Source organism: Cyanistes caeruleus, chromosome 2 (assembly GCF_971803275.1).
Source record: "Cyanistes caeruleus chromosome 2, bCyaCae1.hap1.1, whole genome shotgun sequence".
Taxonomy (NCBI): Eukaryota; Metazoa; Chordata; class Aves; order Passeriformes; family Paridae; genus Cyanistes; species Cyanistes caeruleus.
The window spans coordinates 5,097,230-5,120,667 of record NC_141702.1 but is presented as its reverse complement, the minus strand read 5'-3'; the positions used below and the strand labels follow the sequence as shown (position 1 = coordinate 5,120,667).

General features: G+C 40.0%; 1 protein-coding gene across 1 annotated transcript; it reads right to left on the bottom strand.

Moving 5' to 3' along the window:
• Positions 1 to 1,543: 1,543 nt before the first annotated feature.
• Positions 1,544 to 16,641, bottom strand: RHAG (Rh associated glycoprotein). The gene is made up of 10 exons (XM_023946922.2): positions 16,374 to 16,641; positions 11,653 to 11,836; positions 9,838 to 9,988; positions 9,497 to 9,644; positions 8,591 to 8,757; positions 7,622 to 7,759; positions 7,274 to 7,395; positions 6,498 to 6,583; positions 5,544 to 5,617; positions 1,544 to 4,850 (listed from the first exon to the last, which is right to left on the bottom strand). Exons 1-10 carry the CDS (start codon positions 16,507 to 16,509, stop codon positions 4,773 to 4,775), a joined length of 1,284 nt encoding a protein of 427 aa, XP_023802690.2. The 5' UTR covers positions 16,510 to 16,641; the 3' UTR covers positions 1,544 to 4,772.
• Between the last annotated feature and the right edge of the window lie 6,797 nt (positions 16,642 to 23,438).

Here is a 23,438-nt window from a genome sequence, read left to right as displayed (position 1 = left end):
TAATGTCAGAATCTCTGTTCAGTTCTTCACACACAACCCAGTTGCAGGCCTCTAATAAATCCATCAGCCTGGCACTCTTTATTTTTCTCAATGTTTGTAGGCTTCAAGGAAACAGGATGCCTTTCCTATTTTCAGATTGTGTGTTATCTGCTTTCTCCCATGCTTCCCAGGGCTTTTCAGGCCTTCTGTTTCCTCACAAAACTGTTTATGGGTGGCATAACTTTGATTCCATTGAATTCATTGGGAAATTTAAAGCCCAGAATCACAGGATTATTGAGGTTGGAGGGGATGCTGGAATTTGTCCTGTCCAATCCTCCTTTCAAGCTGGGCAACCAAGAGCCACTTGTCCAGACAGGTTTTGAATATCTCCAAGGACTTACAAACTTATGTGCTCCTAAGTAGGGAGATTCCACATCAACCTGTGCCAGTGCTTAGTCACTTTCACAACATAAAAGTGTTTCCTAATGCTCAGAAGGAACATCTTGTGTTTCAGTGTGTGCCCAGGGACCTTGGTCCTGGCACTGGGCACACAGTGAGAAGAGTTTGGCTCTGACTTATTTGATCCTTCCCCCAGGTATTTTTACTGATAAGATCCCCCTGAGCCTTCTCTCCTCTAGGCTAAACTCCCACCTCTCTGTGATTCCTCATATAGGAGATGGTCCAATCACTTTGGCATCTTTGTGCTCCTTTGCTGGACTCTCTCCAGTCTGTCCATATCTCTTTGGTACTGGGGATCCCAGAACTGCACGCAGCACTGGGGAAAGATGTCCTTTTTTTGGCTAAGGGGGCTGAGGTACAACCTGACTCAGGTGTCTCAGAGTCCAAGAGAGTTAACAGCAGAGGAGGAGGTGTTGAAAGAGGAAGCCAAGGGGAAGACTGGACAGAAAAGTTGAGTCACAGCCCACAGAACAGTGTTTGGAGGAGTTTTCTAGAAGAAATCTAGAACACTAAATTGCATGTGGCCAAAACTGAAGGTTGTGTGAGGTGAAGTGCCTCAAGGCTGAGCCCCTTGTCCTTCTCTCCCAAAAGTGTCACTGTCCCTGCAGAGACATGACCAGAGGCAGAGGAGGGAATGGAAGAATTCCCCAGGGAATGTGGCTGCAGTGACCTAGAGGAGAAGAGCCCTGGCACATGGCTGGGAGATGGGGAGAGAGTCTTGAGCAAGGCTGGCTCACCCTGAGCCTGTTGCTGTCCCCAGGGGCTCTGAAGGAGAGACCAGGACATTTCACCTACCTGGAAGGTGTCCTGGGAAAAGTCCAGGGCCAGTGTCCAGCTGTGCTCCTGCTACTTCACCTTTCCCAAGTGGGTAAAAAGGCACTGAAAATGTCGAGTTTTCCACATATATCCGGAATTTAACTAAGTTACAAGGACCTGAGAGGAAGTTGAAAGGTGAACATTTTCCAGGAGGTTTGAGAAGAACAGAAAGAGCTCTCCTTTGGCAAGAGGAGACATATTTTGTTAATATATTTTGAGAAAAGGTTGATCCCAGTAAGAGAGAAAGAAGATATCCCCAAGAAATGTCAAACAAATACAGTTGGTCATCTGATCATTCAGTTAATGCATTTATTCAGCAACAGATTTGAGCACAAGTATTAAAAGAAATTTTGTAAGCAAATATTCAGCCAACGGCTTTCAAATAAATTTTCCTTTCAGTAATGAAATGCAAAGGTACTGCTCTGACAGAGGTAGGAATAGAGAACTGTAAGACTGCCTTCAAAACTATGGTTACCCACTGGTATTCTGAAAATTCAGGAAAAAAAGGGTATTCTGAAAAGGGGTGACATTAAACTTGACCTTTAGTTAGTTTAAAGAAGATATCATGAATGTTTTTACTCATTAAAAAAAAAAAAAGAAATAACAAATAAAAAGACCAAACAAAAAACAAAAACCCCACACCCTCTTATTTAAGCTCTTTTAATTTAAAAACAAGTTAAAGTGAGAACAAAGGTAAGACAGAAAGCGTTGAGCAGTTGTTGGGAGGGATAAAACATTGCCAGTCTTTTATGAGAAAGAAAAGAAATGTTGATGATTGTGAGCTTCAAATTTAAAATAGTTGTAGTTTAACTTTTGTTTACTTTTCAGTCCCATCTTTTAAGCTCATCCTCCACTCTGTGTCTTGTTTAACTCCTTACTTTCCTTTTCTGCCATTGTAAGGTTTACTCAAAAGGGTTCTTAGTAAAGTATTTTAAGCTTCTGTCTTTTAAGTGTCCAGTCACATATTACATAGAAGTTGGAACTAATTATTAATGAAGCTCTGCTGATTCAAAGCAGATTTGATTAATTGGGAAATAACCAACCAAAGAAAATACCCTAAGCCAGAGAACCAAATGCCACTGGCATCTGCAACATAGAGATGGGCAATTAGGGTGCTTTGGAGAAACAAATTGTATACTTCAAGGGCACAGTCACATAAAAAAAAACAGCATTTAAAGCTCTGATTAGACGAAGAGATACATCTTCCTACTCAGTTTTTTGAGAGAACCTAAGGGACTGATTTCTCTGAGGGAGGAATATTCTGAAAAAGAAATTCAGGGACAATAACGAGTACTTAAGAGGACGAAGGAATGGATTACTATGGAAAGATTTTAAGGAGAACTAGAGAACAAAACAGTATAGTTCATTTTTTCCTTTATGGATTTAAAAAAAAAAAAACAAACCCTAAATGTTATTATTGAGGGTATTATTCACTAGGGAAAATTTAGGTTGGATATTAGGAAAAAAATATTCACTGGAAGAGTAGTTGAACATTGGAACAGGCAGCCCAGGGAAGCAGGGGATTCACCATCCCTGGAAGTGTTCAAGAAGTGAGTAGACACGGCATTGTCAATGTGGCTTACTGGCCATTATGAAAATCCATCCAAGGCTGGACTTGTTGATCTTGGAAGTATTTTCCGACCTTAAGGATTCTATAATTCAAAGATTTGCTGCCAGTGGGTGGTGCTTCCTCGCTCAGGTACTCCTGTGTGGTCAGCACTCAAAACTGGTGAAATTGCCTCACCCCCTTTAAGGTGAATGTAAGACCTTCTGAACTCCCAAGTAGGAATTTGAGGGGAAATTCATATATTGAAGGTAAGATTTTTACAGGCTGTCCACAGATGGAATATTTTTCAAGTACTTCAGCACTTCATAAATTATGCACAAAATACTTTAAAAATCTTTAAAAATGTGATATTTACATTGTTAAATAATTCCCCAGTTTTTACAAAAATGAATGTGTGACATCTTAGGGAGGATAAAGGACATCTTACAGCCAACAAGGTAGAAGAGAATCAGTCATTGCACATCTGCAAAAGAGCTTATCTGGACTAAAGTGAGATACAACAAGTGTATTTTTATTCATGGATAGAAATCTGACATATGTAGGAGTATACAGCAGGTATAACATATGGGACAGCCCTGCCTAAAGATTTCAAGGAAAAATACATCAGCAGAAATGAAAATATATGTGCTATTTTATATGATAGGAGTTTTCCCCTTAAGTCTGATAAGTAAGACTTGAGATAAGATCCTAATATAAAAAAAAAGATTGAAAGTTCACCCACTTTGGCCTTTTATTCAGAGACATCAGCAGTATCTTTCTGTGAATGATGGATTGAGGCCCTGTGTTCCTTCTGTTTTATTTCCACTTCCCATCCATTGTCTCTCAATGGAATATCCCATGCATGAAGGCACCTCATGGAGTTCCTCCAGCTACCTCAATTTTTTGTCTCTGAACTGAGCAGCCACTGTCATCACTTCTCCAATTAAGTTAATTTTTCTTAATTTAGCTTCAGTTTTCTTCTTTTTGCTTTCACTTTCAGGAGAAAAAGTGACGTCAGAGTCAGTGACTCCCCCCATGGAAGTTCTCTGCCAAGTCTTCTGTAGGTTGAGTGCAGTTTCCAATCAGTTCCAAAGAATTCATATTTTTCTGGAGCTGGCATAAGTTCAGGTTATATTTCTTGACATTAACACTGCTACAAACCACTTATTACTGTTGAATAAATAGAGTAATTATTATGCAAACTATTATGCAAACACTTGGTTTTCATAGCTCCTACTGAGCTCCTTTATTACATCTTTGAAACTAACTAAATCTATGACAATAAATAAATCTATGACAATAATGAATTTTTTTACAATTTCACTTTCTTTGCCCTTTCAATAAACATATTAACAATGACTCTTGATATTCATAATGCCTTATCAATCGCTGTATTTTGTGCTTTGTCATAAGAATTATTTCAACATTTTGCTTCCTGTCATAGTCAAACTTCAAAGTACAGCACATTTTCTCCTCCATCGGAAAAGAGGACAACACACTTCCTTAAAAAGTTAAGCTGGGATTCTCTGGTGAAAAGTTTGTTTGAATCCATATAAAAAAATATCAATTAATCTTTTTGATTACCCCTATGCAGTTGGAGGATGTAACTCAGAAAGCTCACAATTAAATATATCTTGTAATAATCTTGAAACCCAAAGTTTATTACAACAGCTATACTGCTGTCAGTGACAAAAAAAAGATAAAATATAGATAATTTTAAAGAGCAGTTTGTGGTGCCTTTTTCTGATGAACAGATATATTAGAAGGACCTAATTTATTCACCTGAGCTTGGCATAATGACTAAGTAATCTAAAATCAAGCTTGCTTTCTTTTAAAAAAATATAGCTATCTTCAGCATTTTCTTAAAAACCTGGTGTGGTTGGGAAAATACTTGGATGTTGTTTCATTGTTTCTTAGCATTAGAAACAAAAAAGAGCATCATTAGGACAAACATAGCAGATTAATTATTTTTCTACATGGCAGCTTCAAATCTGCTGTGCTCATCACGGTGGCTGGAGTGAATTTCGGGTACAGTCTCCTCCTCTGGAACCTGCCATGAAGAACAAAAAAGAGCTCATTTAAGGATATGTAGATTTGATTTTGCCATAAAAGAAGAATAAAATGTACAGAGAATGTATATATTATATGTCTGTTTATTAACACTGGCATAGCCGGACATGAACCTTCAATTCTGGGTACTGAGGGACAAACTCAGGGTTTTCTTCATAGAAGGAGTTTAATTCATAAAAAAAACCAAACCAAAACAAAAAAAACAACAAAAAAAACCTATTAAAATTTTCTTTAACTTCACATTTTATTTGCAAGGAATGTATATTGCATATTACTTCTTGCCTTGCTTTTTGGGTTTGTCCTGGCATAAAGGATAAAGTTCAGATTGCTTAAATTAAGAATACGTCATCAGTCTCTGATAAGGAAGAGGGTACCTAACACAATGAGCATGTAAGAGAGAGATAAAGGCCACCACTGTGATATCAATTTGTCTCTATTTCTGCTTTTTGTTCAAGGCAAGTCCAATGAAAAAGGCATGATTACCTAAGAAGTCCAAAAATGTTTGTGAAGGTGCCCTTGATAAATTCACAGCCTGAAGTAGAGCAGCATTTTTTTAATTTTGAAGAAGCAGCCTTTTTGACTCACGTGTGCAAACCACAAAGCCCAGGAGAGCAGGGCTGTGGTGTCTGTGCATCCTCCAACATAATGAAAATTATAGCAGATTGTGTCTTACCTCCCAATAAGCAGAGTCATCAAAGCAGTTCTGGTCAGACACTTGTCCCAGGAAGGGCAGCTTTAGAATAGCACCTGCAGAAAAACCAGCACTAAAGGTTTAAAAAATGAAGAAAATGACCAAATAAATGTCCCTCAGATGTGCCCTAGGCAGCCAGCTAAGTTTTCTGACTGATTTCCTCATCTACAGAAATGCCCAACCATCCTGGGACATCAGGTTAATGATTCTGAGATGTGATGTAGATTTCTTTATACAAATATAAATAAGAGCTTTTTTTAATTGACCAGATTTCAGAGCAAAGTTTTCTATTTCAGCCGGAATTTTTTGGTGTTTTTTTTTTTGTTTGTTTTTTTTTTTTTTTTTTTTTGTTTAGAAGTATTCACAAACACATGGCAATATGTGACACTTCATTGAGTATATCTTGATCTCAAACTAGTTTCTGTTCAGAATTTGAAGTGTTGGAATGTAGAGAAGAATTCCTTCCAGAACAACACCTTATTATTCCTGTAGAAATAAAACTCAGTATCTTTGGAGCACTTATTCAGTAAGATACATAGAATCACAGAATCATAGAAATGTTTAGGTTGGAAAAACCTCCAAGATCATCATGTCCAATCCTAGACTGAACACCATCTTGTCAATCAGACCAGATCCCTGGTGTCACATCCAGTCTCTACTTGGACACCTCCAGCAATGGGGACTCCACCAGTTCCCAGGGAAGCTCCTTCCAATGCCTGACCACCCTTTCAGTGGAAAAATTCTACCTGAGAAACCTGAACTTCATTTGAAGACAAAACCAATGGAAAACTGCTTTTCCATATTTGAGTTTCTGGCATCAGGACCCATTATTTCAATTTTGTATTATTTATGCAAAGCTGTTGATGCATTTAAGTTCTCCATGGAGGAATCTCTAAATTCACATGCATTGTTAGTCACTACAAGCATCACACTGACCTGTGAGAGCTCCTCCCACCATTGCAATTGCAAGTGTACTTCCCAGGGCAGCAGTCTGGATGGAAGGAGTAAGCAGGTGTCCCTCCCTGAAAAAGACAGAAAACCAAACCATTGCCTATCAAAAAATAGTTACACTTTGAGGCTGATGATCAGTCTTACAACATTGTGCTTGCTGCATGCTGGACAAGATGATTCATAGGAATATATCCTAGGATCTTTATGGCTGGAAAAAGATCTTCAAGAGCATCGAGTCTAACAAATCCTGCCATTGTTGGGCAAGAAGGAACTCATGACTTTAATTTAGCTTTGTTTTAGGCTACAGATGAAAACATGCTCTTTGAGAGGCTACTAATGTCCTGTAAGCCATTAGAGAATACTCTCTTTTGTCAAAAAGACCAGCATTTCATCTTTTTGGAGTCTTATGAGATAGTGAAAAAACCCCGTTTTTCCTTTTTTTTCTTTTTAAATTTTACAAATGCCAGCAGTGTAATTGTAGAGTCACAATAAAAATTGTTCTGTTTGAATGGTTCAGGGTGCTGTTTATTTATGATGTTTTAATTAATTTCTTTTTCTTTGAGCTTTTAATCTGTAACAAGCTTGGCATTTTAACAGTTTGTTAAAGGCAGGAGATCAAGAAGACCCAAATTAAATGAGAATTACAATGCCTGACATCAATGATGCATTTCTGAAAAAAAAATCATAATTAGATCCAAAAAAGGTAGCAAATTAGAATAGACCTCCAAAAATCTTCTTTCTCTCTTCTCCCTTTAACTCACCTCGTTTCCCTTTTTATTGCTGTTACGATGATGCCAGCAACACCCCCCAGAATTCCAGGTAAACCATGTAAGTTATGAACTCCACAAGTGTCTTGAATTTTCAGCTTGGATGCCATCACAGGCTGAAATGAGTGGAAATAGGAAGTTTATAGTGAGTTTATAGCTTTCCATGATCTCTGGATGGATATGCAAAAGAAAAAGCCGAAGTACAAGAATCAAATAATTATTAAAAGTCATCATTACCTGGAATTTACTGTATCTATCCTCCCTTTGTAGCAAACCAAGGGAGCTCCAGGAAAGCCAAAGAGAAATAAAAGATGGGAGCAGAGCTGGGTCCCCAATACTTACAGTCAGGAACTGGAATCCAAGGACAGAGACAATTCCAGCAATGACCCCGATGAACATGGCAGAAAAAGGGTGGATTGCCAGGTCAGCACAGGTACCCACTGCTACTCCTCCTGCCAGGGTGGCATTTTGAATGAGGACCTGCAGAGGGGACACAGAGCGAGGCAGGGGTGACACATGAGGAGCAGAGGCTTGTTTTAGGGATGAGTGTCTCTGAAGGCTCTCTTGCACATGCTGGGCTCATAACTGCAGCTGCTGGAAAGGAGTGGGTGAAAACAGAGCTGGATTTTAGGGCCAGGGGAGAGAAGCTGGTTTGGTTTTGTCTGTTGTGCAGTTGCATTGAGATTTCCAGGGAATGGGTCATTTCCTTGATAGACCTATTTTGCTGCTGTAATAAGGTAACTCAAGTAGGAACATCTTTGGAATGAGATCCAAAAGTCCACCTGAACAATGGACTAATGTCTCTAAGGTCCAGCAGGTTCTGTGGACAAGAGAGAATCATCACACAATCATTAAGGCTGGAAGATTAATAAATCCAACCATCAAAGCAGTACAACCACCATGTCCCCAGTCTACTTCACTGCTTTCCAACCCTTTCTGTGAAGAAACTTCTCCTAATATCCCGTCTAAACCTGTCCTGATGCAACATGAGGCTGTTTTCTCTCATCCTGTCACTTGGTATTTGAAGAAGAGACTAAGCCCCACCTGGTTTCACCTTTCTTTTTCAGGGAGTTGGAGAAAGTGAGAGAATGAGTGAGCCTCATTTTCTCCAGACTGAGTCTCCCCCATCTCCCTCAGCTGCTTCTCATCAGACTTCATAGGTTTTACAAGTACAATAGCTCTAATTCTGGCTGCAGTATGGGGAAAGGCTCCAGATTGCCTGGACAGATAGATGGACACTGGGAATCTGCCTATTCATCCTTATCAGAGAGGGTTGACTCGATTTAACAAGGATTGTGATATGATTCTTACCATACTGAATTTGCCTCTTTTATCAACCAAGCTGGAGAGGGCGAATGTTACGATGGTGCAGGCAGCCAAGGAGTAGTAAGTGTTGATAATGGCTCTTGGCTGAGCTCCTTGGCCCTCTGCAATGGCAGAGTTAAAACTGGGCCAGAAAAGCCAAAGGAACAGGGTACCTGGATGAATAGGAGTCAAAACAAAGAAAAGCTATTTAGTCACAAGGGCCAATACAACAGAGTGAGCTATAAGAAATGAGGACAATGATTAATGAGAAGCATGGAATAGCCAAAATTCTTTCTGGAAGAAACAATAGAATATGCAGGAATTTTTCACACTGGCAGCTGGGATTTTGATGCATGGTCTCTTGTCAAATCTTGCTGGAAGGCTTTAATGGCCCCTTGCCCTGCCCCACTCACTGTCAGAGCTCACCACCATTGTGAAACCCCAGCCAGAACAGGAGGCATAGGCAACACAATTCACATGCAAATCCTTTATCATCTATCAATACAACTGAAAGTTTTAGCTGGTGAATTGGTCTATGAACAGTTCTCATGGACAGACAGATATATGGTTTCTGACATTCAATAGCATATGACATGCACAACTCAATCCTTTTAATTATGGACATTAGTTTTGGAAATACTGCTGAAAAGCACAAGACTTAACAGAAAGGAGGTCACCACTAATGTACTGTGAAAACACATATCTAATTTCATCTTTCCATCCTTGGAAGCAAGGAAAAACTCTAAAAGTATGTGTGCCACTGAAAATATGGTGCATGAATGAGACTAAAAGGAATTTGCCTCCAGAAGTGTGCTTAGGAAAATGAATGTAGCATAATAATAGGTAATCAGGAAAAAATAGAGATGGAAGAGAGATGAACAGCTGGTCAGCTCTTGATATTGCTTGACTTACCAATCATTGCAAACAGGTCTGAGTGATAGGTGGATTCATCATTTTCATGTTTGTTTGTCAGACCAGGACGGTACAAGACGAAAGCTGCAGCCAAACCAAAATAAGCTCCAAAAGCATGGATAGTCATCGAAGCTCCAACATCTGTGGCCTGTAATAGGGACCCAAAATAACGCCACAGATTTTATTCAGCATAAAGACAAGGGTCTGATGAACAAGAAGTCTGGAGGACTGAATGGTTTAATTCTGTGGTAGAACCAGAGCCTAGCATAAGCAAACTGGAAGTATCACCAAGTGAAAGCATTTGTTATGAAGAGAAAACAATGACAGCTAAATAGTTGTACCTTGAATACTTCGGTAACTAGGTGTTCATTGCATGCAAAGATAGTGATCTCCAGAAGAGTCAGGATCAGCATCTGAATGGGACTTGTTTTCCCCAGGAGAGCTCCAAATGAAATCAAAGCAGTTGCTGTACTGAAGTCCGCATTTATCATGCTGAAGAAAAAGAAAAATAACAACAAAAAAACCCCAAAACACATAAAAAAAATTAGTTTAAAAACTCTAATATCAAATATGCCATTAAAATGATATCATAAAAATTATAGAGCTTTAAGTCTTCAGATACAAAATTATCAAGCTCATCTTCATGGATAAAAATTAAATCAAACCTTTCCAGATGGATCTTGTAAGGATCTTACCAGCTAGTGAAGAAGGTTTCCTCCTGCTTATACCATACATGTCCTTAGCTGGTTGAAATTATGGTAAAAAGGCAGATGACAAGTGTATTGGGATATGCTGGGATGTCATGGAATCACAGAATAATTTAGATTGGGAAAGGTCTCTACCATTGAGTCCAACCTTTCACCCAGCACTGCCAAGTCCACCACTAAACCATGTCCGTCAGTACCACATCTGCAGGTTTTTTGAAACACTTCCAGGGATGGTGACTCTACAGCTTCCCTGGGCAGACTGTTCCAATGCTGAACACTCTTTCTGTTGAGAGATTTTTTCTGATGTCCAGCTAAATCTACCTTGGTGTGATTGCCTCTTGTCCCTTCAAGCCATTTCTTCTTGTCCTGTCCTTGTTCCCTGGGAGCAGAACCCAACTCTTCTCCCCTCCTGTCAGGGAGTTGTGCAGAGCCAGAAGGTCCCTCCTGAGCCTCCTTTTCTCCAGGATGAGACCCCCCAGCTCCTCCCTCAGCTGCTCCTCATCAGAGCTGTGCTCCAGACCCTTCCCCAGCTCCTTTGTCCTTCTCTGGTCGTGCTCCAGCCCCTCAATTTCCAGTCCCAACTACCAGCTAGGTTTCAAAGATGACAGTGAGGTCTTTGGTCAGGTGGTTTATATAACCCTGGGAGCCTTCCACATCTGTCTGTCTCTTTGCATCATCTTTGCATGAACTGTCAGGCAGGACCAGTGTTAATATATTTTGGGGATTGGAAAAGGTAAATAAAAGCAGAAATTGATCAAAAACTTAGAGTAGAGAGGCACTAACCCGTGGGCCCCTCTAAAAATGTCTGCCTGTAAGCATTAAGGAGCTACTTGCATCATTCCTGCTTTCCCTCAGTAATGTTTGGATGCTGTTCATTTCAAAATTGTTTACAAATTGTCTCAGAAAACAGAACTGCAGATGTGGAAAACACTCTGAGACCTTGGAACTGCAGGGCAGGTGAATAGGAGGGGCATTAAACATGCTTTGAGATGTTGCCCATGAGGTCTCCTATTCTGTGATCAGTGTTCAGACCCTGCTGGAGTACGATGCTCATGAAAATCATCCCTTGAGTAGTAAGAGAAAACCTCATGTGCATAGACATGCTGCTCCAGCCTTTCTTCTGTGACCCCTTGTGTCATGGAAAGACAGATCCTTCCATACCTGCTGGATGCAGGATGTGTGCTGTGCTACTGCTGGAAATCTTCCAGCTTCCACAGCTTCAGAGGTTCAGAGCAACCTCTTAACAGGACCCACACCTCCACACATAATGTAGCACCTCAGATTTCTTCACAATCTTTGGTTACCTTGGCCCAGTGCACCAGGAGTGGGAAGGTTGTGGAGAGGTGGACAGTAAATCTTAATGAAATTTAGGACCCCTTAGATGTGGTTTATGGCTTCTCCTGATATCTTTAGGGATAGAAATACCAATTTTTATAAATTCACATATACCTTTTGATGTTAATAGGAATTTTCCCTTCTTTCATGTGCCAAAATCCTTGCATAAGAATTCCCCACTGGAGACCGAAGGCAGCAATGAGCATGTTGAAACCAACACTGCTGAATCCATATTTCTTCAGAAAGGTCATCAGGAAACCAAATCCCACAAATATCATCACATGGACATCTTGAAAGTCTGAAAGGGAAACATGTCTGTGTAGAGACTGTGAAGAGTGACTGTGAAGGGTGACTGTGAAGGGTGACAAGCCAGGGACAAAGGCAGCTTGAGTAGAGTTCCAAACTCCAGTCATGCATGTGATCCACTCTTCCCACTTCATGACCAGACTGCCTGCTGAAAACTGAATGTCTGAAAATGCCACCCCTGATTATTGATTATATTGATGCCTATATCATTATGGAAAGCCACTGGATCTCTATACTTGCAAATTTACTTGTGTCTGGCACTGTCCTCTCTTTGTGCAGCTACCTGGAACATCATCACAGCTTCATGTCCTTACAGAACATCTATGTTCCCCTTCCAATAAAGGTGGTCAGAGCCAGTGTGTTCTGACTAACTCCAAAATTGTATATGGGATTTGTCTGGGTGTCCCAGTGTAAAGGAATGCTTGGGATCCCTAAAAATTACTGTCCAAGACATTGGTCTTTTTTGCATTGATAAAAGAAAAATTCATTTTAAGGCAAAGTTTAAATTTAACAATTGATATAGTTAATCTACAATACAATTAGTCTTCAGTAAAATATTTGTTTGGTTTTGAAATATGAATTTTCTTAAAATATGTATGGTTAGTTATTTTTCTACTTTTTAAAGTTATTACTTTAATTTTCTTTTTTTGTGTTTTTGGTACAGAGTCATCACCACAACAGCGATACTTTTTATTTTAATTTTTTTTTTTTTAACTTTTAAGCTTTATGTGATTTAATTAACTCTAAACCAGACAGCTTTGAGTCCTGTAATTACAACTTTTTGTCTGATTTTACCGTTAATAAGAACCTCCAGTACAGAGAGATCGTTTTTAAAACTTAATTTCTTTGCTCTTGCATGCCAGTAAGTGTGAAAAACTTGAGCTTGTTAGTGTAACATTTGTCTTGAAGTTGCAATTGCCATTACCTGAAGCATTCCTCAGTTTTGCATTACCAGGCTTAGCCAAAAGAGGGCCCAGAAGTATAAGAAGTTACTGGGGATTACTAAAAAACTCTTACATTTGCAGTGTCATATTCCAGCCCTGCCCTAGCACACAGTAATACAGTAATGCAGAAATATGCAGCAAGAGCCTTGACTTTGCATTTGAAAAACAGCATCGTTGGCTGGCTTGGGATTAGATGATAAACTTTAATGTCCCTTCCAACCCCGACTATTCTGTGATTCTATAGAAATGCAGGTGGCTCACAAACATCTCCAGCCCTTTTTCTTGCTTCTCAGGCTGGACATTTTAAAGCTGTCTGGACTTACACAAATGGTTTAAAGTCCTGGTTAAAACATGGTTAATTCATGGGTGTTGAGGACAAATTCCTTCTAGTTTAGCATGTACCTTTAACTTTAACTATCTTTTATGCATGATTTTAAAGAAGAGTAGGTCTGGAGTGATTAATGATGAAGAAAACAGCATGGTTTGAACGGAACTGTTTTAGTAACTAGTTGTGTTTGATAAAGTGTAGAGAGGAAAGTAAAGATTGGGACAAACACCCCAGCAGATCCTGAACAAAGCCACTACACAGATTTCTGCAAGGCTGGCCAAGACCAGCATATTAACTCCACTGCAAGGGTCAGTCTCAACACAAAGATGTTTGTGAATACTCTAAAGCTGATCTTGCTCAGCCTAAAGTTGTAAACCATAGAACCCTGAACAAGAGGAATGCATAAGTTTCCCTAGGCCATGAGTCATGGATACTCACAGGACAACGTAGGATGCCAAAAAATACAGGATTACGAAAGAAATCCTCTTGTAGTGCTCTAAGAGCCATCACACCCCCTTGTTCTCCCATTCCAGTGGCACAACACACCTGAAATTGTCCATCCAAATTGCCATGCCTGTACTTGTATCCACCAGAGACAGATGTAATGCAAAGCTACGCTTTGGGAATGATCTCAGCTTAGCCCTCCTTACCTGAGTGCAAAGCTATGCTGAACCTCCACTATTATTTTCATTTTTCTTTTGTCCAAAACCACTGAAACACCTTTCATTCATGGTTCTAAGGTGTCTAAGACATTCAAAATCAGGCTTTGCACTGCAGTCCTGAGAGTATAAATTACCTCCTGGATGTTAGAACTAAATCTCAGCTACAGATGGGTTAACATCCTGAGGCATAGCATGGGAAGCAGTTTGAAGCCATCATTTTGGGGACTCAAGGGAAGTCCTGGCTCAAGATTTTTCCTATACAACCTATACAACCATAGCATTAAATTTCTGCCAAGTCTGCAGGCAAACTGCACTTTTGTTTGCACTTTGTACGGGTATAAATTTGAGAGTAAGGGGTCCTAAAAGTGAAAATATAAGTATTGCGAAAATCTGCTTTTATTCCCATTCTTTATTGGGAATGACCTCTGTGAGGTCAGCATTTGAAAATTGAACATGACATTGGTGGTGTTTGCTTGGTTTATGTTTCTACTGGTAATCTGAACAGCCTGGCCAAAAGAAATACATGTTCTTCTCTCCTAAAACACTTCTCCCACCTTAAAAATAGTCCTTTATCCAAGCTATGCCTAAAGCCATGCCTGGCAGGAGGTCAAGGGGCCAGTTCTCATTAGCTTAAGCCATTTCAGAGGGCTGCTCACAGGTCAATAGTGAGGACAGCTGAGGGACAAGTGTGCAGGAATAACACAGTCATACACTGCCTGTGAAGGGAGGCATGGAAGACTGCAGGAAATTCCTCCCACACTTTTTAGACACTGATATTAATGAAGAAATCAGCATAGGTGATCTCTGACTGGGTAGGTTACATTTAAAGACCTATATTGTAGTGTTGTCACTGTGCTGTCAAATTATTCATGTGAGTTTTGGCATAACTTTTGCCTAGGCCAACAATCACCTCCTGGGTGGCAGTGAATCGAGAGTAATTCCCAATACACTGTCTAGATACAGCTACCTAATTTAGGGACTTGGATGGTTCAGTGCATTTGGGATAGTTTAATATGACACCAGCTAAGAGAGCTGCATTTGTTCAGCTTGGAGAAGACAAGGCTCTGGGGAAACCTTAAAGCACCTTCTAGTACTTAAAGGGGCTTATTAAAAAGTGGGAGAGTGACTTCTTAAGTTGGAAGATAGTGACAGGACAAAAAGCATCAGTTTAAATTAAAAGAGGAGAGATTTATATTGGGTATTATGAAGAAATTCTTCCCTGTGAGGGTGGTGAGGCCCTGGCACAGGGTGCCCAGAGAAGCTGTGGCTGCCCCATCCCTGGGAGTGTCCAAGGCCAGGTTGGATGGGGCTTGGAGCAGCCTGGGATAGTGGAAGGTTTCCCTGCCCATGGCAGGGGGTTGGGGTGAGATGATCTTTCAGGTCCCTTCCAACCCAAACTTTCCTTTGGCCCTATGAACGTCATTGACACGGCCAAACTGTGTCACAGAGTGGACTCTGGCACAGCCCAGGTTACCATATCTCAGGGATTCTGCCACATCTCAGTGGAGCTAACCTAAATGGAAGTAATTAGCCCCTGATGTCCATCAGCTGACTTTCATCTGAAGCTGAATAATGCCTTCACTCGCTGTTCTCTGACCCAGACAATGCTCTCTGTGAGAATACACAACACAAAGCTACTCCAGCCTGAGATCACATGCCCCTGTAACATCCACTGAGAGGACAGAATGAGAGAAAAGAGGGATGCTTTCAAAATGACACAGGTGCTACCTGCAGGCAGGGAATTCTGTACTCTATGATCCTTATCAAGCCCTTTGCAATCAAGGATTCATTGAGGCCTCAGAGCCAGAAAACAGAACAACAAACCTTCAATTCTGCCAGGAAAACACAGTTGGTAGCTCTGCAAACTTTGTTTTCTATTTATTCACAATAGTCTTATCTTTGCATAAGATAAGGAGGGGGTGAGAGAAGTAACTACTTCTGAGGCCAAGAGCTTTTTCTGGTCTTCACCAAGTATTTGCAGAGAAACAAATCAACAGAAACATTTTCAGGCTAAACCATTGCTGCCTGATGGAGTCACTACTTTGGAAGATAGCAGGGGTTTATCTACCTTGTCAGCAAAACTGTGGCCCTTTTTGGAGTCCAGCTTTCACAAACATTTTATAACAATGATGCATATGCAGCTCAATTTCCATGTTTTCATAAGACACCTTTTCCAAACCTGGATGGTAGTAATGAAATGTTCTATTCATTTAAATTATTTAATACAGTAATCAGGATAGAAGGTCTGGCAAGAAACACCCCCATCTCTCTCTGGAAAATGCTGGACTCTTTCAAAGTAATACACAGTTCTCCAAGTCTTAACCTGATGTGTAAACACTAGAACTATTTCCCAGGCTCTTCTCTCCCAGAACAGTAAACTTCTTAGCAGTGAGGTACTTGCAGAATTTTATATGTGCTCAATTTGGATTTGTCTTTGAAGCCTGCTGCTTTCACACCTCAGAAAAATGTGTTTGCCCCAAAACACAACTTTCTTTTCCAGCTTAATCAGTAGGTCTCGTAAGGTATTCAGAAATCTTTCTTACGATCAGTTTAAAGAAATTTCAGCTTGTATAAATCTTAGGCAGAAATACTTACGTGGGTATAACTCCATAGCGGAAGAATTTTTGTCATATTCCACAAATATCCCATACAAAACAATGACAATCACTTCCAGAAGAAGCGCCAGGATGGAGAACTTGAACTTCATGTTGGTGTCAAAGTCTGGAGGCATTGCTGGAGAGCAGCTGGCTGTGAGAGCTTGATAATGGGTGTTTGCCTTCACAGGAGCCGACTAATTCTGTGGATCTGGGTGATATAGCAAAAAAAAAAAAAGAAACAGAGACGTGAACACACCGTCACACCCACTATGGGAGGGAAAAAGTACAGGTCAATATAGTGATTTCCATTTCCCAGGGTACTTCTGTGTGTGAAATGCTGGCTTGCATGTGGGTTTGTTTTTTTTTTCCTTCCAGTTTGTAATACAAACCAGCTCATTCAGCCACAGTTGTACTTCTCACTGACTATATGTCTTTTAGAAAGGAAATAGTCTTCAAGGAAATCTCACAGAGCCTGGCTTACTGCATGAAGAAAGGAACAGTAACTCTCAATTGTGTTTCCTGTAGTCAATAATATTTACAAGTTGTTGCTCTTCTTCCAAAATTTAAATAATTTTTCATTGCAAATAAAACATGGAAAATTACCTCTCTTCCTATAGGCTGTGATAAGCAAAGAGAATCTCTTTCAACAACTTGAAGTTTTTGTTTCTTTTTTTTAATTTCACAGTGAAGTACTCTTTCTCAGAGCACAAATTCTCATTGTAAAATTTTATTTAAAAAGGAAATTATTGTAGTTCTTTATATGTAAAAATGATATTCATAGTTGTTAAAGAGGAAAGCTGTAATTACTAAAAAGAGGAATTTGAAGAGAATATCTCCATTTTTCATTTTGAATGATTGTTTTTTTTTAATATTCCTCTTAGCTCAGACAATGGAAATAGGTCAGTGAGAAAATCTGTTATATGTTTTAAAAAGCTTAGTTTGCAAACCTCACAAATTGAGGAGTAACTTAAATTTCACTTAGTTTACTGTTCAGTGATCTCTTGCTCTTGAAAGTCACATTCATTGTCAAAATTTGTCTTGAGTCCTCAAAGTTTTGTTGATAAAGTATTGCATCAATGTGAACAAATTCATCTTTGTTAATCCAGTAGTCAGAAAACAGGGCAAAATGGTACATCAGGAGCTTCTTTTTAATGAAAAATTGTACCTATTGAAAAGAAGGATGATATTGTAGTAGTTGACTAATTGGTCATGAAGAAGTAGTGCCAGGGTATGGCAATAAAATGCTGTGTCAGTCCTTGGGTACAAAAACCATCTTAATACAGAGATGCTGGGAGACGTTGCTAAATTGGGCTGCTGTCCTGGTGAGATACTGCTGGAAAACTTCTCACATGCTGTGACATTTAATTTTTCATTTTTCAAATTTCATTTTTCATTCTGGTGTACAGGGCAGTGCCATGACTTATTCTCTGTTCCTAAGTCCAGTTACCAGTTCTCTAATATAAAGGTAGAGTTAGACCATTATTCAAACTAAGTTTGAAATTATCACAGCTTTTTCTCCCTAAAAATGAGTCTGTGTACTTGGAAGGGAAACCAGAGTATTTAGCAAGAAAATGCTTGTCTCTCACATAATCAAGCCTGCAAATGGCAAAGCTAAAATAAGCACATATATGTGTTTTTTTTTCCTTCATAGCATCTGTATTTCATTTGAGCAGCTGAAAGAGAGGAAACAGAGCTTTGATAAAAAGCTATCAGTCATCCTTACTGCAGCACAGGATAGGACACACAGCCAGGTTTGATTGTGAGGACCTGTGAGCTCCTACATTTGCTCAGGAGGTGATTAAAAAAGGACAAACTCATGAACAAAGTTCATTGTTTTGTTTTTTTTTTTTTACTCATAGCTCAGCCATGAATGTCCTGTGTATTCATTGCATAAAGTTTTTCCTAGTGAAGGTCTCACATGACATATGTGCAATCCTTATGATCTTTCAGGGCTGCAGAAAAGTTTCCTCGCTGAAATCTTACCAGGAAAAAAGCCTTTTAATAGTGTTTTGAATTTAAAATGGGTCAAATCCATTCAATCAGGAGTTTTTCTGAGGTTATTGTTTTATGTCTTAAATCTCATACAGGTACATGCACACACAGAGACACACAATCTGTATTGGAAGAGTATTCATCCATGTCTTTTTCCTTTTCCCTTGGCCAAGAAGAATAACTTAGCTCTTTTCCAGTGAGGTGAACTAGTGCCCAGCAGCCAGAGAAAGGCTCCTAGACATGTACAGGTTATTTACACACAAACAGGGATACTGAAGAAATTATTTTCCTATATTTATGCACTCTAATATTTGTTCTTCTAAATAAATGGAACATTTCTCTCTCACCACTAACAAGGTTGAATCTGTCACAAATTATCTTCAGATATTGCCATCTTTAAGCTAAAAGGACTGACAACACAAACTGCCAGGAAGAAGGTGCTTTATCCAAGGGGTGGAGCTGGACTATTTTGCTCTCTGGACCTTTTGGTAAAATCCAGTTTGTTCTGACTTACTGCCTTGGTTTTTGCTTGCCCATTGAGATGGGCTTTGGCGTGTGTCATATTTGGAAATGGGCATTGCTTCAGGAAATGACAGGTGCTTTGGATATTCTCGAGCCTCTCCAAGGGAAGAACTGAGAATATTGAGTACATAAATACCTTGTCATACCATCTGTGGAGAGTACGGGACCTCTGTCCTGTTAAATCATGAAAATGTGATTTCAGCCCTACACCACAGTTGAACATAGGAGGTCCTAAATTTGTGTCTGATGTATTTCCCAGCAGAAGTAACTTCCATGTCAGTGGCTGTCTGTCATTCCCATTTTTTTCCTGATTGCTTTGTTTCTGACACAGGCTTTCCAGGTGATGGGGGACAGCCACCTCCAACATCTCCTTTCAAATGCCTTTATGTGTCCATCCAGCTGCTGCACAGGGCAATCAAAATGAACACATCCTGAACTGTTCCTCTTTAGGAAATTTTTGTGTCTCCTTATTTGCTTTATCCTAATCCTGGTGGCTATTAAAGCAAAGGAAGGAGTGAGGGTGTTCTTTGACAAATATTGTTGCACACCTGGATCTACTAAGTAATTTTACATATTTGTCATTTAAATAGCTGTTGGATTTTTTTTATCCAGCTTTCCATCTAAATAGGACGTTGGTGGACAAATCACAAACTTGATTTAAATAAATATGAACAGCTATGGCAGAGTTTCAAGCTTCTGGAAGGATAAAAATCAGAAATAAAGGGTTTGTTTGGGCAGTATCTTACCTGAAGAATGAGAAAGAAAGTGAATTTAATAATCTTCTTACAGAATTCCCTCAAGCATCATTAGGAGTGGCATTCAACTGACCAGACACTCTCTGTGCATTTCTGTACCTGATGTAACCTGCAGTGTTTTCCTTTTAAATCACAGACTCATGGAATCATTAAGGTTGGAAAAGACCTCTAAGATCATGAAGTCCAGCCTTAACCCAGCACTGCCAGGTTTACCACTAGACCAGCACCACCAGCTACACTCCCTCAGCACCATATCTACATGCTTTTTCTATTTATTTTCTAGAAGAATTAGAAACTTCCAAGAGCAATTGTTTTCAGGTTAAAGGAAGTTACCTAAATACCTGGCTAAATAGGCCAGGAGAATGGAAGTGCCCTTTTTGGTAATGTTTGTTGGCTGACACAAGTTCAGATCAGATTCAGGATGTCTCCTAGAAGAAGCTGATGTTATTTAAGACTCTGAGCTCAGCTCACTGAAGCCTGGGCTACAAGGATTCCTCAGTCAATGTGGATTTACAGAGCATGTCTTGGGTGCACACTAATCTTCAGTTTTCTTCTTGGTGTGTGTCTTGCAGACACAGCTATGGAGAGCAGGGAGGTGGAATAAGGTGTATCTTGCCTCCACACTGGGACAGAAATATTTCTTTGACCTCCTGAACTTGGAGCTAAGTTTTTTTGAGAACATTGACATTTATCCCATTTCTGTGGTGCTGCGGTAGAAATATTTTTTTCATTAAACATTAACTTCAATTCTTCAAGTCAGCAGACCCTATCTCTCCTCAAGTTGAAAGCTCAACCAAGAAAATGCAGTTTTTTGATGCAGTCCTAAAATAGCCTCCTTCACCTTAAAGAGGGAAGCAACATTCTGTGGATTTTCTGACTTTAGAGAGCAGCAATAAGATCACAGCACAGGTCAGGCTGGAAGGAGCCACAGTGGCTCATCTGGTCCCTCCTCCCTGCTCCAGCAGGGTCATCCCAGAGCACAGGACACAATATCTGGAATATCTCCAGTGAGGACACTCCACACCCTCTCTGCTCTCTGTTCAGTGCTTGGTCACTGCACAGGGAAGAAGTTCTGCCTCCTGTTCAGGTGGAGCTTCCTGTGCATTGGTTTCTGCCCATTCCTTTGTCTTGATGGGATCCCAATCACCCCCACCAGCCTCTTAGCTGATTTCTTGTGCATGTGGGTTGATAATGCAGTGTTTCTTTCTAAAATAAATATGTTTTATTTTCCCATTTGAAATCTTGCAGACTTTGTTCTCTAAGACCTTACTTGATTACTAGACAGTATTTTTAATTTTTCCAGTACACAAAGAACATCAATAAAAGGTAACACAAGAAGGAATTAGCCTTTTTCTTTCCTCTGAATAGAATAGGCAAAATAATTAGGCTATGTTCAGCTAAAGCATGACTTGTTGAAGAGGAGCATGTTTCACTTAAAAACTTCACTCTTTCATGTCTGCTTTTATTGCATGAGTGTTACAAAAGCAGGGCTTAAATGCTGAAACAGAAACTTTTGGTGGAGGTGTATCCCAGAGTTGCAGGAAAGCTGTTTTCTAGAGATAACAGGGTTCTGCTCCCTTCTACAAGGGCCAGTGGGCCTGTCTGAACTGCTCTTGTGATAAAAAGGAACCTCAGCTAAGATGGATGCTTTGCATAACATCTAGAAGCTCTACCTATTATTTTGAGAAAGCAATAAGAAATACTAGCAATTAGATGTCTGTGTTTTAGTTTAGATGGTATGAGTGATGAATCATATATTGTTATTGACTTTTCTTATGTTAAAGTGATTCTCTTGCTCCCCATCAGTCCCCTGTGCTTGTAACAGGGCACTTGGTGTGGCTGTTCCTGCCTGTGTGAAATCCCCTACAGAGTCTGTTTCAAAAGGCAAGGAGGAGTTAAGCTTCTGAAAAAGCACAAGGAGATGACTTCAGACACGGCAGTGAATCATCTCAGTTGTCTTCCCTTACAGAGGACTGGCTGCTTCTAGGTTTCAAAATCCACTCTACAGCTGGGAGTACACCTGGATTTGTGTTCACTCTATGTGTCATGCCGAAGAGCACTCGGAAAAGACACTTGTAAAGGAAGTTGAAGAGAATTGCATTGAGTCTTGGATATTAGGAAGAAATTCTTCCCTGTGAGGGTGGGGAGGCCCTGGCACAGGGTGCCCAGAGAAGCTGTGGCTGCCCCATCCCTGGAAGTGCCCAAGGCCAGGTTGGATGGGGCTTGGAGCAAGACCTGGGATAGCAGAAGGTTTTCCTGCCCATGGCAGAGAGGTTGGAAATGGATGTTATTTTTGGTCCCTCACAGTCCACACCATTCTGTGATTCCATGATTCCAAAAGTCTTTTGTTCTTCGCTGACTTTTCATGATGCATTCCTTTCTTAAATCAGCAGACACAAGCATAGGTCAATCTGAGCAATCTCAGAAAACCTCCAGCTAAGTGTGACCCTTCTATCATTTATACAACCACCAGCCTCTGGAGGCTGAGCTGTGATGTTCTCAGTGGTACAGCAGCATCAGGATTAGTGGTAGCATGAAATAGTTGGTCTGGTCCACATAAGGATTTGTCAAGCCAAAGAGAGACAGTAACTATAAAATTTCTTGAGTCAGTGGGTGCTTGTAAACTCTGAGCCACACCACAAGTTAAACCCCAACACAAACTGTGTGTGTTTCATCTGAGTGTCCACACTGACCCACAAGCTCTAATCCTTCTGACCTTGGCAGAAGTTGCAAATGTGGGCAGAACAATTAGCACATAACAAATTCCTATAAGAAACTCCCATATTGTTTGTTTTTCCTGTGTACAACTGGCTGAATGTTAGGCAAGTAGGGACTTCTTTGTTGGCAGCTCGAAAGCTGACCTGATGGACAACATGATTTGTGACCTTCATAATTAATTTACATGCCTGTTTTTTAATTGTCAGGAAGTAGGTTCTTAATCACTGACTATCCCCAAGTAGTCCTTTGCTATTGAACTGACAAGATGAATTTATTATTTCCTCACAATGGGCCAAGGACAAATTCAATGAACAACTACAACTCAACTTACTGTCTGAAATACAACACCCCTTCCGGGACAAGCCAGCGCAGGAGGTACTACAATGAACTGGGAGCAAATAAAAATGAGTATGGAAGGAAAAATTACCTCAGTGGAAAAATCCAATCTCTGAAATTCTCTTACTAGGCTGTGAAAGTACAAGTTTTTGTGCTATAGCTCATTAGATGCCACATTCTCCTTAGATACCTCTCATTTACCTCTAAAACATGTGTAGAGTGTTAAGTAACTAACTTAAATGAGGATAAAAATCTTTATACTGGTTTGTTCAGCTGGTCTGTCTAGATCTCCAATGACTCTTAGTGCAAGGCCACTGGAATAAGCTAAGATTCAAAGGTTTAAGCTTGGTTTATGACATGCTATGGTTAATATTATGCCAAAATGGTCTGGATTGGTTTTCTGTTTCCAGTGCACCCATCCTTATGCTTACTGATTACAGAAAGGATGGTCCAAGGCTCATCCAGGAGGCAGGACAAAAACCAAGACCAGAGAGAAACTGGGCCAAAATGGTGCTCCTGGGCCATGGTGGAGGGAGAGGCTTCAAAGAGGCTAAACCCTCCACAGTGCTCATTATTAAACACTAGGTTCTGATGATTGTTGATATTTCTGGCTGTTTTACCTGCCCAGCAAATTTCCACATCTTTGTGTGGCTTCTCCCTTATCACAAAGTTTATCTTCCTGCCTTTACACTCTACAGCTTGTTTTTGTTTCACCTTTCCCTTCCAGTTTCTTTACACAA